Source organism: Amblyraja radiata, chromosome 7, assembly GCF_010909765.2.
Source record: "Amblyraja radiata isolate CabotCenter1 chromosome 7, sAmbRad1.1.pri, whole genome shotgun sequence".
NCBI classification, from domain to species: domain Eukaryota; kingdom Metazoa; phylum Chordata; class Chondrichthyes; order Rajiformes; family Rajidae; genus Amblyraja; species Amblyraja radiata.
Window position 1 is genome coordinate 20,957,032 of NC_045962.1, and position 16,909 is coordinate 20,973,940.

At 41.9% G+C, this 16,909-nt stretch overlaps 1 protein-coding gene across 6 annotated transcripts in view; it reads left to right on the top strand.

Moving 5' to 3' along the window:
* Positions 1-16,909, top strand: part of nckap1 (NCK associated protein 1) — a 166,646-nt gene that overhangs the window by 69,009 nt on the left and 80,728 nt on the right. For all 6 annotated transcript variants that reach the window (XM_033023810.1, XM_033023811.1, XM_033023812.1 and 3 more), the window contains 7 exons: positions 6,094-6,184; positions 6,332-6,469; positions 6,553-6,601; positions 7,738-7,894; positions 9,967-10,023; positions 13,899-13,995; positions 14,883-14,992. In XM_033023810.1, the coding sequence (XP_032879701.1) occupies positions 6,094-6,184; positions 6,332-6,469; positions 6,553-6,601; positions 7,738-7,894; positions 9,967-10,023; positions 13,899-13,995; positions 14,883-14,992 (699 nt within the window). The remainder of the gene's footprint in view (positions 1-6,093; positions 6,185-6,331; positions 6,470-6,552; positions 6,602-7,737; positions 7,895-9,966; positions 10,024-13,898; positions 13,996-14,882; positions 14,993-16,909) is intronic.

Genomic DNA, 16,909 nt, shown 5'->3' on the forward strand with positions numbered 1-16,909 from the left:
CTTCCCCACAGCCATCAGGCTATTAAACCTGGCTTGGACAAAACTCTTGATTATTAATAACCCATTTTCTGTTATTTGCACTTTATCAGTTTATTTATTCATGTGTGTATATATTTATATTATGGTATATGGACACATTTATCTGTTTTGTAGTAAATGCCTACTATGTTCTGTGTGCTGAAGCAAAGCAAGAATTTCATTGTCCTATACAGGGACACATGACAGTAAACTCACTTGAACTTGAACTTATTGTACTTGGTGTTCTGAGTGATGAAGGCAAGCGTGCCATATGACCTCTTTACCAGTCTATCCATTTGTGTTGCCTCTTTCAGGGAGCTATGGACTGATCAATGCCAATAATTAAAAAACTTTTAACATTAGGTTCAATTATTGCATTAAATTGAATTTAAAATTATTTTAATGTTTTTTTTAAGAAAGTTAATATTGACTAATGCCATTTTGAATCTTATTTTTTGTCATGCTACATTATGTTCCGTATTTGTATATCTTGAATGCCTTGGAAAGGGAATTTGCATATGATATAAGCATTTGGTGGGAGGAAAAATTTGTGAAACTAAAATACAAACATCATTGTTATCATCGTTATCAGAATTTGATTTGTGCAGATCAATAAATTTGTCTCAGATGAACGCGAGATGTTGCATTTTGCTAAGACATACTACGACAGGACTTGCACGGTAAATGGTTGGTCCTGAGGGTGTGTAATAGAACAGAAGCTGCGGGGTACAGGTACATAGTTCCATGAAAATGGTGACACAGGTAAACGGGGTGATGAAGAAGATGTTTGCTGTAATTGGTCAGTGTATTGATTTGATTTGATTCAATTTATTGTCATTGCACTTTTCAGTGCAACGAAATGGTTTAGCCTGCAGTCATAACATAGAATAAATAACAAACACTCAACACAGTTTAAAGTCCCAAAGTCATTGTCTCTTACCTCCTTGCTCTCCCTCTGCGCTGAGGCAATCCAAGCCTCCGATGTTGTGACCCCGCCGGGTGATGGTAGGTAAGTCCCGCGGCTGAATCCGTGCTCCGCAAACGGGCCGGTTCAAACTCCGCGGCCCGGGGCGGTCGAAGCTGCCGAAGCTGCCGTCCTCCAGTCCAGCGGACGCAGCTGTAGTTGCGGGAGCTCCGGAAACAGAACTCGAGCTCCCGATGATGTCGTCCACTGGCCCGTTGAGTACAGGAATTGGGACGTTACAGCTGAGCGAGGTGTTGGTAGGGGCATATTTGGTAAGGGCGTATTTGGAGTTCTGTGCATATTTTGGTCACCCTGCTATCGGAGGGATGTCATTAAATTGGAAAGGGTGCAAAAGTTATTTGAGGATGTTATGGGGTGTGGAGGGTTTGAGATAAGGAGAGGCTGGATAAGCTGTTTTTTTATCTCTGAAACATAAATGGTTGAGGGGTGGCAGAGTAGAGGTTTATAAAATCATCAAGGGCATATAATTGGTGAATATTCTTTTCGCTGGGGTAAGGTGAAGTCTAAAACTGGACACCATAGGTTTTAATTTTGAGGGTGAAATTTTTAAAGGGTCACAGGTGGCATCTTTTTCACAAGGAGGGTGGTGCATGTATAAAAAGAGATGCCAGGGGAAGTGGTAGAGGTGAATACAATTTTAACATTTCTAAGACAATAGGACAGATATATGGATAGGAAAGGTTTGGAGGGATGAGACCAGGCACTGGTAAGTGGGACTAGCTCGGTGAGGCAAATTGATCAGCTTGGATGAGTTGGCCAAAGGGCCTGTTTCCATGAGATCCAGTTCTATGACTATCATCTGTCTCCCAAACCATTACTGATCTCATCGCATTGGGAGATCTCCCCTGCATAGCCTCCAACCTGACAGTGCCCCTAATCTTTTACTGAAGATCAATAATCAGGGTAGTGGTAGGTACACAAAATTGCTGGGGAAACTCAGCGGGTGCAGCAGCATCTATGGAGCGAAGGAAATAGGCGACGTTTTGGGCCGAAACCCTTCTTCAGACTGATGGGGGGTGGGGGGGGGAGAAAGAAGGAAAAGGGGAGGAGGAGGAGGAGCCCGAGGGCGGGTAGATGGGAGGGTGGGAGGAGACAGCTAGAGGGTTAAGGAAGGGGAGGAGACAGCAAGGGCTAGCAAAATTGGGAGAATTCAATGTTAATGCCATACGGACGCAAGGTCCCCAGACGGAATATGAGGTGCTGTTCCTCCAATTTCCGCTGTTGCTCACTCTGGCAATGGAGGAGACCCAGGACAGAGAGGTCGGATTGGGAATGGGAGGGGGAGTTGAAGTGCTGAGCCACCGGGAGTTCAGGTAGGTTATTGCGGACTGAGCGGAGGTGTTCGGCGAAACGATCGCCCAACCTACGCTTGGTTGGTGTTGGTTTCATTGTTTCTACCTGCTCATGCTCCATTACGACTAGATATAATGGACTTGAGAAATGGAAGATTGAGGAGCCTAATTCCATTGCTTCCGGGCTGTGTAAGAAATTCCTGGGGCAAGGATTAACTGCAACATTAGGGATTTTAAGCAACGATTTTACCAGTAAATTAGTCAAATGGTTGGTTGGTTTAGATAAAGCAAGGCTTAACTATCCACAAATTGGAAGTTTTAAGCCCATTTATTCTTCTTTGTTTTCTTTGTTTTTATAATTTGTTCATTTTAAATGAGGTATCATAAAATACCCATGTCAACGTGGACATCAAAAGTTTAGTTACACCAATCATCTTGTGTAAATAATAAACCCTTGAATGCAAGAGGCAGCGATAGAGGTATGGAAACCCCCAAACTGGACACAGGTTCCCATTGCCAATACAATACAATACAATACGAATCAGTTTTATTCGTCACATTGCACATAAAGTGCAAGTGAAATGAATTTGTCAGCAGCGGTACAATGATAAAGAACACACAATACACAATAAAAATTTAACACAAACATCCACCACAGCATTCATCACTGTGGTGGAATGCACAACATTTGGCCAGTCCTCCTCCATTTCCCCCCATGGTTGGGACCAGTCCAGAGTCAGTCCAGGATTGGCTCTTCCTCACCGGAGACCGCGGCTTCAGGCTGGTGTAGGCCGCAGGCCGGCGGTCGAAGATTTAAAGTCCCCGCCGCAGCCAGAAGCACCGCAGACCGCTGGGCCGGCGGTCGAAGCTCCCCTCTAGGGGCGATGGTAAGTCCACGCCGAGTCCACGGTAGAAGTTGGCCGCGGGCCGGCGGTGGAAGCTCCTTCTTCTCCTGGGTCCCCCACGAGGGATCCCGGGCTGCCAGCTGAAAATCTGCAGACTGCTTCAGGCTGCCAGATGCCGCGGGCCAGCGAAACGGAGCGCACCCCTCCGGCGAGCCCCAGCGAGGGCTCGCCCGCTCCACGCCGAGAGTCCACGCTGCGCCCGCCACTGAAGCCCCGGGCGCGTCTCTGGGAAAGGCCGCCCGATCCTCGTTAGGCCACAGGGGAAGCGACTTGGAAAAAGTCGCCTCTCCATGGAGGAGGCGACCAAAACGGTTTCCCCCTCACCCCCCCACACCACCCCCCACACAAGACACACAAAGAAACACAAAAAAACTATACTTTAAAACATACTAAAAAAAACAAAAAAAGTTCAGTTATATAAAGAGCAGGAGAATGATGCAGGAGAAGTGATATTGGGGAATAAAGAAATGGCAGAGGAATTGAATGACTTTTTTGCACAGTCTTCACAGTGGAAGACACCAGCAACGTGCCTGAAATTCAAGAGAGTCAGGGGAGAAGTTAGTGGAATGGCTATTACCAGGGAGAAGGTGCTTTGGAAACTGAAAGGGCTGAAGGTGGATAAGTCACCTGGGCCAGATGGATTGTACCCTAGGGTTCTGACAGGAGGCGTTAGAGATTGTGGAGGCATTGATAGTGATATTTAACAAATCACTAGAATCAGGAGTGGTCCCAGATGATTGGAAAATTGCCAATATTACCCCGCTGCACAAAAAGGGAGCAAGGCAGAATAGTGGGAACTATAGGCTGGTTAGTCTGACTTTGGTGGTTGGTAAGATTGCACTGTCCATTATAAAGGATGATGCTTAGAAGTTCCCAATAAAATAGGCCAAAGTCAGCATGGTTTTGTGAAGGGGAGCTCTTGCTTGACAAATTTGCAGGAATTCTTTGAAGAAGTAAGTAGCAGGACAGGCAAAGGAGAGTCAGTAGATGTTGTTTACTTAGATTTTCAGAAAGCCTTTGATGAAGTGCCACACGTTAGGCTGCTAAGGAAGATGAGAGCGCACGGTATCAAAGGGCAGATACTAGCATGGATAGCAGAAGACAAAGAGTGGCAATAATGGGGGCTTTTTCTGGTTGACTGCCAGTGACTAGTGGAGTTCCGCAAGGGTCGGTGCTGGGGCCGCTACTCTTCACGTTGTATATTAATGATTTGGACAAGGGGATTGAAGGCTTTGTGGCAAAGTTTGCGGATGATACGAAAATAGGTGACGGGGTAGTGTAGAGAAAACAGGGACTCTGCAGAATGACTTGGACAGGAGAGTGGGCAGAGAAGTGGCAGATGGAATATAGTGTAACAAAGTGTGGAGTCATGCATTTTGGTAGTCAGAATAAAGGCATAAACTATATTTTCTGATTGGGGTGAAAATCTAGAAATCGGAGGTGCAAAGGGACTTGGGAGTGCTGGTGCAGGATTCCCAAAAGGTTAATCTGCAAGTCAAATCAGTAGTAAAGAAAGCAAACTCAATGCTAGCATTAATTTCAAGAGGGCTTGTATACACTCAATATAGTGGATAGAAGGATTTAATCCTTTCAGCCAATCAAATGTTATTAATGCACTTTAGTTAGATCTAATAGCTATGCTGTGAAATGTAGTTTTGGATGTGGAAGACAAAACATCGGTAAGTCTTGTTGGCGCTAGTAACTACCGAATGAATCTATTGGGTTAGTATCTGAAATAACCCGTATTAAAGGGATATTAGAATTATGCAATAAGGTAGCCCAACACATATGGTCTGCTTTTAAATAACCAAGGTTTGTTGACATATGGGAAAGGTTGGAGTCCAGACACTGTTTTTAAGAAGGGGAATGCTGCTGCAGTTGTTGATGTAATGTGCAATTGGAAGATATAGTCAGCTATCTCGCTGAGGCCTTGTGTATAAACATCCGGATGATATGCTTACAGACGTTAATGTTTGATGGTTGATACTGGGGGAGTGGACTGGTCCGTAAGAATGACTCGTTATTGAGTTTCCTAGGAATGACTAGATCTAAGATGCATTTCCTCCTTAAATTTTGGTTGCTGCGACAATTGAAATGTTACCTTATGTTGTGGATAGTTAATACTGTATGTATATCTTTTTTTAATTCAAAATGCTGAACGAAGGCTATTGAACACATCAATGTGCATTAACTTATTAAATTGTTTTTTCCTTTGTTTGCAGCATGCAATGCTAAATAGTTTGAACAGTGTTTACTTTGGATATTCTCTCAAATTGTCTGAAAATATGCCCCCCTTAGCTGTTAGCTCAGAACTGTATAGCATGTCCTCATCAAAACAAATCTGCACAGATTAGCTAGTATGTTAACAGTATCAATGGCATCCCTCACCATTTCAACAATCGCTGGACTCAAAGGTGGGCTAGTATCTTTTGATGTCAAGGAATTCTTGTCATCGGTTGAATGTTCAAAATGCATTGTCTGATAAACACTGACACCTGAAGTCTAAAACATAAATACATCTGTGTTATCAGATTAACAATGTAAAGCCTCATTTGAGTGGCAGTTCCCCCAGTGATTTTGTTCATGCTTGAAGAGTTGGCACCATCCTGGTGCTCCTTGCCATTTGGACCAGAATGCATCAAAGTAAAACGGGTCAATGTCTTTGCTAGGTTTTTTCCAATCAGTTTTATGTGACCCTGTCAATATCTGTTTTATTCGTGGTCTTCAGTGCATAATCCCATAGTTCAGTTTTCTCAGGTTCATTAATTTGAGAAGCCAATTACAGGTGGCATGTTTAAGTTCTTTATTGATAAGCATTCAGTAGTGGAGATATTACTAACTTAATTACGGTGACTTGTTACTGAGAACAACCCATGTATTTTTTCTCGGATAGTGATCGTGAGTATCCAAGACTTGGCCAGATGATTGTAGACTATGAAAACCCATTAAAGAAAATGATGGAAGAATTTGTACCACACAGTAAAGTAAGCCAAGACCAGATATTTTTATTTATGAAATTTCATTCCGTTTTATTTCTCTGTGGCTTCATCTTTTTCATTTTTAACTGTCCAATTATATTTTCCTATAATTTGAAATTAACATTACTGTGCATCTTTCTCCCTCCAATGAAGTCTTTGTCGGATGCACTAATTTCACTACAGATGGTTTATCCTCGACGGAACCTGTCAGCAGAACAATGGAGAAATGCCCAGTTATTAAGTCTGATCAGTGCTCCCAGCACCATGCTTAATCCTGCACAATCTGACACGGTAAAATTCATTTCTACATTCATCTTCTATTGATTTTACAATGTTAACAATTATGAAACCATGCATTTTCTTCAATTGATCAGATGCCGTGTGAATACCTCTCTTTGGACGCAATGGAGAAATGGATTGTTCGTAAGTATTAAATGCACATGCCTTCTTATGACCTCTACTGTATGAAATTGTATAATTGGGTAAATAGAGACATGAAGAGAGTTTCTATCATAGATCAAACCATGTTATATTCCATTAACTTTTAGAAGGAAAGGTTTTTTTTTCCTTCCTACATCGTTTACATTTGTGAAACAATCTTGCTACTGGTTCACTTGGAGAATTGAGAAGATATCGGGTTACCTGAGTGAAAAGTACACTTTTGTAGCACGTGAGCAATAGATCATTCATTGCATCATTCACTCCCTGCTCTTATACTCTTGATTTGAGTATAAGAGCAGGGAGGTTCTACTGCAGTTGTACAGGGTCTTGGTGAGACCACACCTGGAGTATTGCGTACAGTTTTGGTCTCCTAATCTGAGGAAAGCCATTCTTGCCATAAAGGGAGTACAGAGAATGTTCACCAGACTGATTCCTGGGATGGCAGGACTTTCATATGAAGAAAGACTGGATAGACTCGGCTTGTACACGCTAGAATTTAGAAGATTGAGGGGAGATCTTATAGAAACTTACAAAATTCTTAAGGGGTTGGACAGGCTAGATGCAGGAAGATTATTCCCGATGTTGGGGAAGCCCAGAACTAGGGGTCACAATTTAAGGATAAGAGGGAAGTCTTTTAGGACCGAGATGAGAAAATCATTTTTTACACAGAGAGTGGTGAATCTGTGGAATTCTCTGCCACAGAAGGTAGTTGAGGCCAGTTCATTGGCTATATTTAAGAGGGAGTTAGATGTGGCCCTTGTGGCTAAAGGGATCAGGGGGTATGGAGAGAAGGCAGGGATGGGATACTGATTTGGATGATCAGCCATGATCATATTGAATGGCGGCGCATGCTCGAATGATCGAATGGCCTACTCCTGCACCTATTTTCTATGTTTCTATCCTTCAATTATCTCTCCGTTACCTGTTACTTTCCATCATCTTTTGGGAGGGGAAGAACCCATGTTGTATTGAACAGTTGATGTTCTACCTCAGTTTTAGGGTGTGAATATTACCAGTCCATGGATTTACTATATCTACTGTTGCAAAATATTTCAAAGTATGATATGTTCATATCTTTTACGCAAATGTTATAAAGACATGTATTATCTTCATATTAGTTGGCTTTATCCTGTGTCATGGAAACCTGAACTCGGATACGGCAGCTCTGAACCTGTGGAAGATTGCGCTGCAGAGCAGTTCCTGTCTTGCTCTATTCAGAGATGAAGTATTCCATGTTCACAAAGTTGCAGAGGACTTGTTCATGAACATAAAAGGGTAATGTTTTCTTTGTAAGATAATGGTATAGATTGTAATACGATTGTGAAATGTGTGACTGGTACTGTTGTGAGGTCCCTGATGGGGTTAGTGTGGGAACAACAGACATTTGTACACATGGGAAGGGAGAAGTCAGACCAAGAGGGTTGGTAGATTGTGGTCTATACCTTTTCAGCCATTACAGTGGGCCTCGGTGTGCTTCCAATGTATGGGCTCAGCGTGTTTCAATACCATGCTCCTGATTTACTTTGAACAGTCAAAGCCCAGGGATTCCTAATGGGGATGATGCTTTTTTCAAAGGAGCCAAGAGTTAATTCTTGGAACTTTTTCCTCTGTCTGCCTGGTAATCTCTTTAGAGTTTGGAATAATGTCTGTGTTTCCAGAATCTGGTGTTGGGCATAGGAGCTGACTGCCCAATGAACTTACTGAATTGATTAGTACAGATGTCAGGGGCTACGGAGAAAAAGGCAGGAGAATGGGGTTAAGATCTGGAAAGATAGAACAACCATGATTGAATGGCAGCGTAGACTTGATGGGCTGAATGGCCAAATTCTACTCCTATCATTTATGAACTTATTGAGTGGAATGAGGGTCATGGTGCCATGACTTTATGACTTGGTTGTTGATGCTGTTATTAGTTTGCTTAACCTTCCAGTACATTAGTTTTTTTAGCAGAAACCGGTCTTAGCTGTGATCTGATTGTAGTGATGAGGGTTTCCTTGCTATAAATTGCAAGACTTGTCCACAGAAATGATTACATTTTTAATGTAGCCATTCGTCTAACCTAAACAATTTAGAAAATTCTCAAATAATCAGTTTTCAGTTCTTGATGGAGCCACTGGGGACAGAAGCATTTTAGAGCAGTATATCTATTGTTTAATTATCCCCAATGGACATGTTCCAAGGGATTTTTAAATTTAAATTCGCTGATTTATAGTAATAAGAATACATTTCAAGAGTAATTATATGGCTGCATGCCCCATAAGTTGAGGGTGATTAAACTTTGATGAATAGTACAGAATTCTAGTCAACATTTAGTTCTTAAATATTCATTAATGATTTTTATTTTCTTTGTAGTTTAGCATTAATTGGCAAGCTGTAATTGGTTGCTTTAAAATTAACAGGGTGGACAAAAAGGCTAGCTTTTTTTTGCTCTCTTAAATTGCTTCTAAAATTTGCGGTGTTAAACTCCATGCATGCCTGTTGCAAATGTCGTCTAATTTTTGAAGATATTTCAATAACTGAGGAAAATTGAGGCAAACTTAACAATTATATAAATAGCATGTCCTTAAATGGAATAGTTAGAATTGTTTTTGGAATTGTTAGAAATCATTTATAATGGTTTAATTGCTTGGAGGTCATTAAACTGAATGATTCACCATTGGAATTTGAGGCAAATTTGTAAGATTTCAAACAAAGTTCAGGCTTTTCCAAAATGAATTTGTAATATAATTATAAGGTTATTGCCGAGAAGAATAATGTTAATATTACCTAGAAAAATCAAAGCAACATTGCATCATAGTCTGTTCCCAATATAGTAAAATTCTCGAACAAGGACTTTGGTGCCAGGCTGGCAGATTTTCTGGATGACAGGATACTTTTTTCTATTAATCCCTCACACTCTTAATTCAATTTAATTGTTATACTGTATCAAAAATATTCCAGGGAGCAGGGAAGTTAAAAGGGAGTGTGGAGAAAGAGTTTCTCAAATGTCACATGATGAGCCAAATGCTAAACTATCTGCATTTCTGGTCCCGACCTGAAACGTCAGCCATCCATTCTCTCCACAAATGCTGCCTGACCTGCTGAGTTCTTCCAGCACTTTGTCTTTGCTGATGATTCCATCATCTGCAGTTCCTTGTGCTAGTATTTCTGAATAGTTGGATAGCAAATGATCGGTTTTACTGTCTAAAATGTTTGAAAAGTGCACTTTATTCTTCAATGGCCTGCCAAATTGTTCATTGCTCCTTGGCAGGCTCTTTCTAGTGTAGATTTCATTGTGCTTATTTAAGATTTGCACACAATTTCTAACGTTCACGTTCATAACATGAAATTGTACTTTGTTTCCACAGCTACAACAAACGCATAGCTGATATTCGTGAATGTCGAGAAACTGCATTATCACATGCGTAAGTGCATCCAAAGTTTGTAATTGATTTGGAAGTCCTTTAATACCATAGAATACAATATGGAAAGGAACAATTGGCTCAGATATTGCTGAGTGCGGTCTTTCGTCAGTACTCACTGCTCTGATTACCCATTGCACTACATGTTTTGGTTTGGACGGCAATCCTAATAGTTTATCATATCCTGAAATTGATCTTGTGTTGTAACAGAGTCTTGTGCTGTATAATTCAGTCATTTAAGCAGTCCAGAGAACGTACAGCTTGGAAAAATTATTTAAACAAATTTAAATTGTAAATAAATCCACATATAAGCATTTAATCACCGAGGAAGCAAAATTATCCTTGAAGTTTTCCTTGTAGAATGACAGCTTCGAGGTTCTGGATTTGGACCTGCATGTGGCAGAATCCCAAATTGGCCTGTATTGATGTGGATTAGTATCAGCAATTCATTACAGCACTGCTGGCCTTTTATTAAATTATGGATGAAGATTGAGCCTACAAATTGGTTGATCTATGTCTACCAAAATTGAGGTGCGTGACAGTTGGAACTGTAGAATGCTGTGGCATGGAAATAGGCTGTTCAGCCCATTAGATGTGCAGTAATGAAAACCACACACAATTGAAATAACAGGAAAAGGAATTTGTCACACACAGGTACACAAAAAGGCTGGAGAAACTCAGTGGGTGCAGCAGCATCTATGGAGCGAAGGAACTAAGCAACGTTTCGGGCCGAAACCCTTCTTCAGACACACACAATTGATATATTACAATTGACAAAAAACTAAAGTACTGTAGATGCTTGAGGTTTGAAATTAAGCCAGAAAATGCTGGAGATACTCAATAGGTCTGGCCAGATATGTGGGGAGAGAAACAGAATTATTTCTTTCTTTGGAGGTTTCATAAGCTACCAAGCTTCTCCAAATGTTCTGTTTTTATGACCAGGGTGCCCCATGGATTGTTCTTTCAAATACAAGAGCCATATATTTTGCTACCAGATATCTTATTCAAACAAATCCGCCAAGCAGAGCTGGTCCTTACCCTCAACAACTTCTCCTTCGACTCCTCCCACTTCCTCCAGATGCAAAGCGTAGCTATGGGCACTCGCATGGGCCTGAGCTATGCCTGCCTCTTTGTAGGGTACGTCGAACAATCCCTGTTCCAGGCATACACTGGCCCTATGCCCAAACTCTACCTCCGCTACATTGGTGACTGCATTGGTGCTACCTCCTGCACCCATAGAGAACACTGACTTCATCCACTTCACCACTAATTTCTATCCTGCATTAAAATTCACTTGCACCATTGCCTACATCTCCCGACAGTTTCTAGATCTCACCGTCTCCATCACAGGAAACAGACTATTGACCGACATCTACTAAAGCCTACTGACTCCCACAGCTATCTTGACTACACTTCTTCCCACCCTTCTTCTTGTAAAGACTCTATCCCCTTCTCCCAATTCCTCCGTCAACGCCGCATCTGCGCCCAGGACGAGGTTTTCCACACCAGGGCATTGGAGATGTCCTCATTCTTTAGGGAACGGGGGTTCCCCTCTTCCATGATAGATGAGGCTCTCACTGGGGTCTCCTGCACCTATTGTCTATTGATATCCCACAGCTCTGCTCTTACTCCCCCTCCCCCCTTCTCGTAACAATGACCGCGTCCCCTTTGTCCTCACCTTTCACCTCAGCCGTCGCATACTACATATAATCCTCCAACATTTTCGCCACCTCCAAAGGGATCCCACTATTGGCCATATCTTCCCACCTCCACCCCTTTCTGCTTTCCGCAGAGACCCTTCCCTTCGTAACTCCCTGGTCAACTCGTCCCTTCCCACCCAAACCACCCCCTCCCCAGGTACTTTCCCCTGCAACCGCAGGAGATGCAACACCTGTCACTTTACCTCCCCCCACGACTCCATCCAAGGACCCAAACAGTCTTTCCTGGTGAGGCAGAGGTTCACTTGCACCTCCAACCTCATCTACTGCATCTGCTGTTCCAGGTATCGACCTCTACATCGGCGAGACCAAGCGCAGGCTTGGTGATCGTTTTGCAGTCCACCTCCGCTCAGTCCGTCTTAACCAAGCTGATCTCCCGGTGGCCCAGCACTTCAACACCCCCTCCCTTTCTGATCAGGGCTTCCTCCATTGTCAGTGTGACGCCCAGTGCAAATTGGAGGAATAGCACCTCATATTTTGCTTGGGTAGTTTACACCCCAGCGGTATGAACGTTGACTTCTATAACTTCAGGTAGCCCTTGCTCTCTCTCTCCTTCCCCTCCCCTTCCCAGTCCTCCCACTAGTCCCACTGTCTCCGCCCACTTGCTTTCTTTGTCCTACCCCTCCCCTAACATCAGTCTAAAGAAGGGTCTCGACCCGAAACGTTGCCAATTCCTTCTCTCCATAGATGCTGCCTCACCCGCTGAGTTTCTCCAGCAGTTTGTGTCTACCCTCTTGAATTCATTAGTTTAATTTAGAGAATCAGTGTGCAAATGGGCCCTTTGGCCCACTGAGTCTGCGCCGAACAGCAATCCCGTTGCACTAGCACTATCCTACACACCAGGGATAATTTACCAAAGCCAATCAACCTACATGTCTTTGGAATGTGGGAGGAAAGCGGAGCATCCATGGAAAACACATTCAGTCTCAGGGAGAAGGTACAAACTCCTTACAGACAGCACCTGTAGTCCGGATCGAACCTGGGTTTCTGGCGCTGTAAGGCAGCAACTTTACCGCTGTGCTGCTCTAAATGTCTGCCTGAGGATTGAACATCGGGCACCAGTTTATAATGGGAATTTAATCAGCCTCTGCTTTAACGAAACATTAATTCTTCATTATAGTGAATGTTTATTTTTGTCCTTTTTCGTCAGTTCGTGGACATTATTTATCACCCTTACTCTCAATTATGGTTCACAATCTTGGGAATCTCTACTAAAATATTTTACAAAAAAAATTAGATCACAATTAAGAGTTGAGCTAACTGACTCATTTGTGCACTCGCCACATTGCTTGGATTGGGTAGAAAAGATAGCTGGAATTGTTTTGCAAAATGCACTGTAATGACAGAGAGAACGAGAGTGAAATGAGTATTGAGCTGGGCAATCATGTTGTGATTCTCTGCACCTCACCTGGCTTTCATCCTATCTTATTGAAGTTGAGGATAAGGTTCACTCTGGTAACCAAGATGATTTGAAAACAAATTCTGGGGTATCTAATTCCTCATTGTATCATTGAGGAAAGATGATGATTGTTACTTTTTGATTTGTATTTATGTCAATAATTAATCACAAGATTTGAAGTTATTTTAGCAACAATAACTTTCCCAAGAGTAACTAAAGAAAATCAATGTTTGGCTTTGCTGAACTAGACAGATTAATACAATTGTTGAACCAGTAAGGGACTGAATAACATTAAAAGCAATGTCATCACCCGGTTTAATCTAGTATTACCTTTGTGGATGAATGAATGCCACAATGATATCTCCTTTCAAAAAAAAAGTTTGCAAGATCAACTGTTACTGTCAGCATGCTATAACTTATGACTGCCGTCAAGAACCTAGCATATTTTCTCCTAAGTGACATAAATGCAGAAAAGTAGATCATCATAGAAACTCTTCATCCCAAATCATACATATATGAGCAATCGCTGAGGATTGATGAGAGTTTGCAAAGATCCCTTCCATTCATGATTTTTGAGCAATTCCGTCCAGGTATTCTGTATGCCACGAATAAAGGAATGTGTAAGAAAATTTAATGGCATTCATTTAGCAACCAGTTATCTATGTGAAGAACCTAATATGTATTTCATTTTGCATGGCTCTACTTTCTACCTAATTTCTGAATGTTAATATTAATTTCCATTCTGACCGTTTCCCCTTCAGTGGACCACTACACCGAGAGCGACGCAAGTTTTTGCGGTCTGCCTTGAAAGAGCTTGCCACTGTTCTTGCTGACCAGCCTGGGTTACTTGGTCCAAAGGTACTGTGTTCATATTTAAGTCAGTATTTTCTTTCAATAGAATTTAGATCATATTGGTGGAAAAACTGATGTTTATGTCATCATCAGTTCTTGCTGAAACAATGAATCATGCCCTTTGCCTTGTTAGCAGGAGGTGAAAATAAATGTACAGTTGTTTTTCAACTACTTTAACTTGGGCAAAGGCATTTTACAACATAAGTTTAATTTCTCAAACTTACACCTGATTGTTATCAGAATATTTTTTCCTTTCACAATACATGTAAAAATTGCATGTGCGCCATTTCTGGTATGCTTGGATATGAATTTATTTGCAAATTGGATAACACTGGATTTCACAATAAATATATTTGAGCAAATGTTATACAGGTCGTCCACAAGTTATGGTTGGGTTCTGTTCCTGGAAAGTTTAGACAAAGGGTTCCCAACCTGGGGTAAATGTACCCCCAGGGGATAAATTTTGCCTACCCATGGGGTAAATTCTGGATTTGTACATATTTTTTCTCATTGACTGACTGGTTCTGGTATACTGGTATCTGTTCATCATTAGTTGCTCATAAATAAGTGAAATAACATTGTTCCGTGCTGTTAAAGTTGCCTGGGGTAAACGGGATGATAAAGGTTGGGAACCCCTGGTTTAGACTACATGTTGTACTGGAACAGTTCACGTCAGAAATGTGGCTACAAACTGTTCCCATGGCGGAAGATGCATGCAGCTGCTGGTAAATACATACGGCCAGTCTCCCAAACGCTCACTCATATGTAGGGGCTGCACATAAATTGTGCGTTCGTAAGATGAGGAGGACCAATACCACCTTTGAGACAGCTTAAAACAACATTTTAGCAGAATGTTACCCCTTTGTGATTTGTCATTTGGACTCTCCTTGTAGGCACTCTTTGTTTTCATGGCTCTATCTTTTGCACGCGATGAAATTATTTGGCTGCTTCGTCACGCAGATAACATTCCAAGAACAAGAAACAGTGATGACTTCATAGATAAGTAAGTAAATGTGTTAAATGTATCTCTCATTCCACCCATGGTGGTCAGAACTTCAGGGGTCCGAGGCTAATCTTTTAATATCAGTCAGAATGCACATTTGACATAAAGGGGATAAATGAAGGAAATTATAAGCTTTGATGGATTGATTGGTTTGGATTCTGTAGTGAAAATGGAGAGTGCAGAAAGAATCGTTGAAACGAGCATGGGCTGAGTGTTAGTTTTGGTGAGAATGGGGAAATATGAGGAATGAATGTGTGAACAGCTCTCGTGGAGATAAGGGGGAAGTGGGTGTGAGTGAAAGTGAAGATGGGAGGTGGGGGAGGAACTTGCCGATGTGGTAAAGATGGGGGGGGGGGGGGGGGGGAAGACTGCTGATGGAGTGATGATGAAGATGGGGGTGAGCCCACATTCATAAGGTGAAGGTCTGGGGGGTAGGTCTTAGCTGTGGGTTGAGTTTGGAGGGGAGCCCTTGGGCGAGTGGGAATCTGATAGTAGTTGATCGTTGAGCAAAGGAGTCTTGGTTTGCTTTTAATGTGATACGGCGAAAACGCTAAGAGATGGAAAAGTATCTGTGAGCAAATTTCTCAACTGGGCGACCTTTAGACTTGGAAAAAGTGAACCTAGACCTATATCATAGACGAGTGGATGAGAATTCATAAAGATTTTACATATAAGGAAATAAGGGAGTTTGGTTGAAAATATCCTTGAGAACCTCCCCCATAAGACGGATGTTGAACAAAGTATTATTGAACCTGTACACCAGTTGAGCGTGGTGCAAAATGTCGGCGACAGCTGTGATGATTACACCCCTAAAATGTTATCGAAGGAATGAAAACAGGCAAAAAGGTGTGGCTGATTACAGCTAGAAATTATACAAACAGGTTTAGGGAAAAGGAACTGAGTTAAAGTTTCAGATCACGGGCATTTTGATTGGGGGAAAATAGGGATAACATTGTTTGAACCTATGTAGGAGGTTCCACCATCATTTGAGCTCCAATTTTTTCCACATTTCTTCTAATACTTTCATGATGAGAAATCTTGGATTTGAAATGCACACTTAGCATCCAGTGACATAATGGTGGAGGTCCAACTACTTGCCAGCCTCAATATAGTAATGTTTCCTATCCCAACTCCTGTTGGAACAGGTTCTAACTTTTAGATTATGCTTCTTGGCCTTGGATGCTCCTTAAAATCAAATTCCACCCCGCTCCCTCCCTGGAATATCTGAATTCAGATATATAATTGTAATTGTTTGAATCCAGGTATTGTTTAGCTATCCCCTTAATCTATACAAATATTCTTTAGTTTCACAAGGTAAAATTCATCCTTTCACAAAAATTCATCCTTTCACAATTGTTCATCCCAGTTTGGCAAAAGAATAAATCAGGGAAGGTAGTGCATCCGTGGATAACAAGGGAAACCAGGGATAGTATCAAAGCGAAGGATGATGAGTACAAATTAGCCAGAAAAAGCAGCCTACCAGAGGACTGGGAGAAATTCAGAGACCAGCAGAGGAGGACAAAGGGCTTAATTAGGAAAGGAAAAATAGATTATGAAAGAAAACTGGCAGGGAACATAAAAACTGACTGCAAAAGTTTTTATAGCTATGTGAAAAGAAAGAGATTAGTTAAAACAAATGTAGGTCCCTTGCAGTCAGAAACAGGTGAGTTGATCATGGGGAACAAGGATATGGCGGACCAATTGAATAACTACTTTGGTTCCGTCTTCACTAAGGAAGACATAAATAATCTGCCGGAAATAGCAGGGGACCGCGGGTCAAAGGAGTTGGAGGAATTGAGTGAAATCCAGGTTAGTCGGGAAGTGGTGTTGGGTAAATTGAATGGATTAAAGGCCGATAAATCCCCAGGGCCAGATAGGCTGCATCCCAGAGTAGTTAAGGAAGCAGCTCCAGAAATA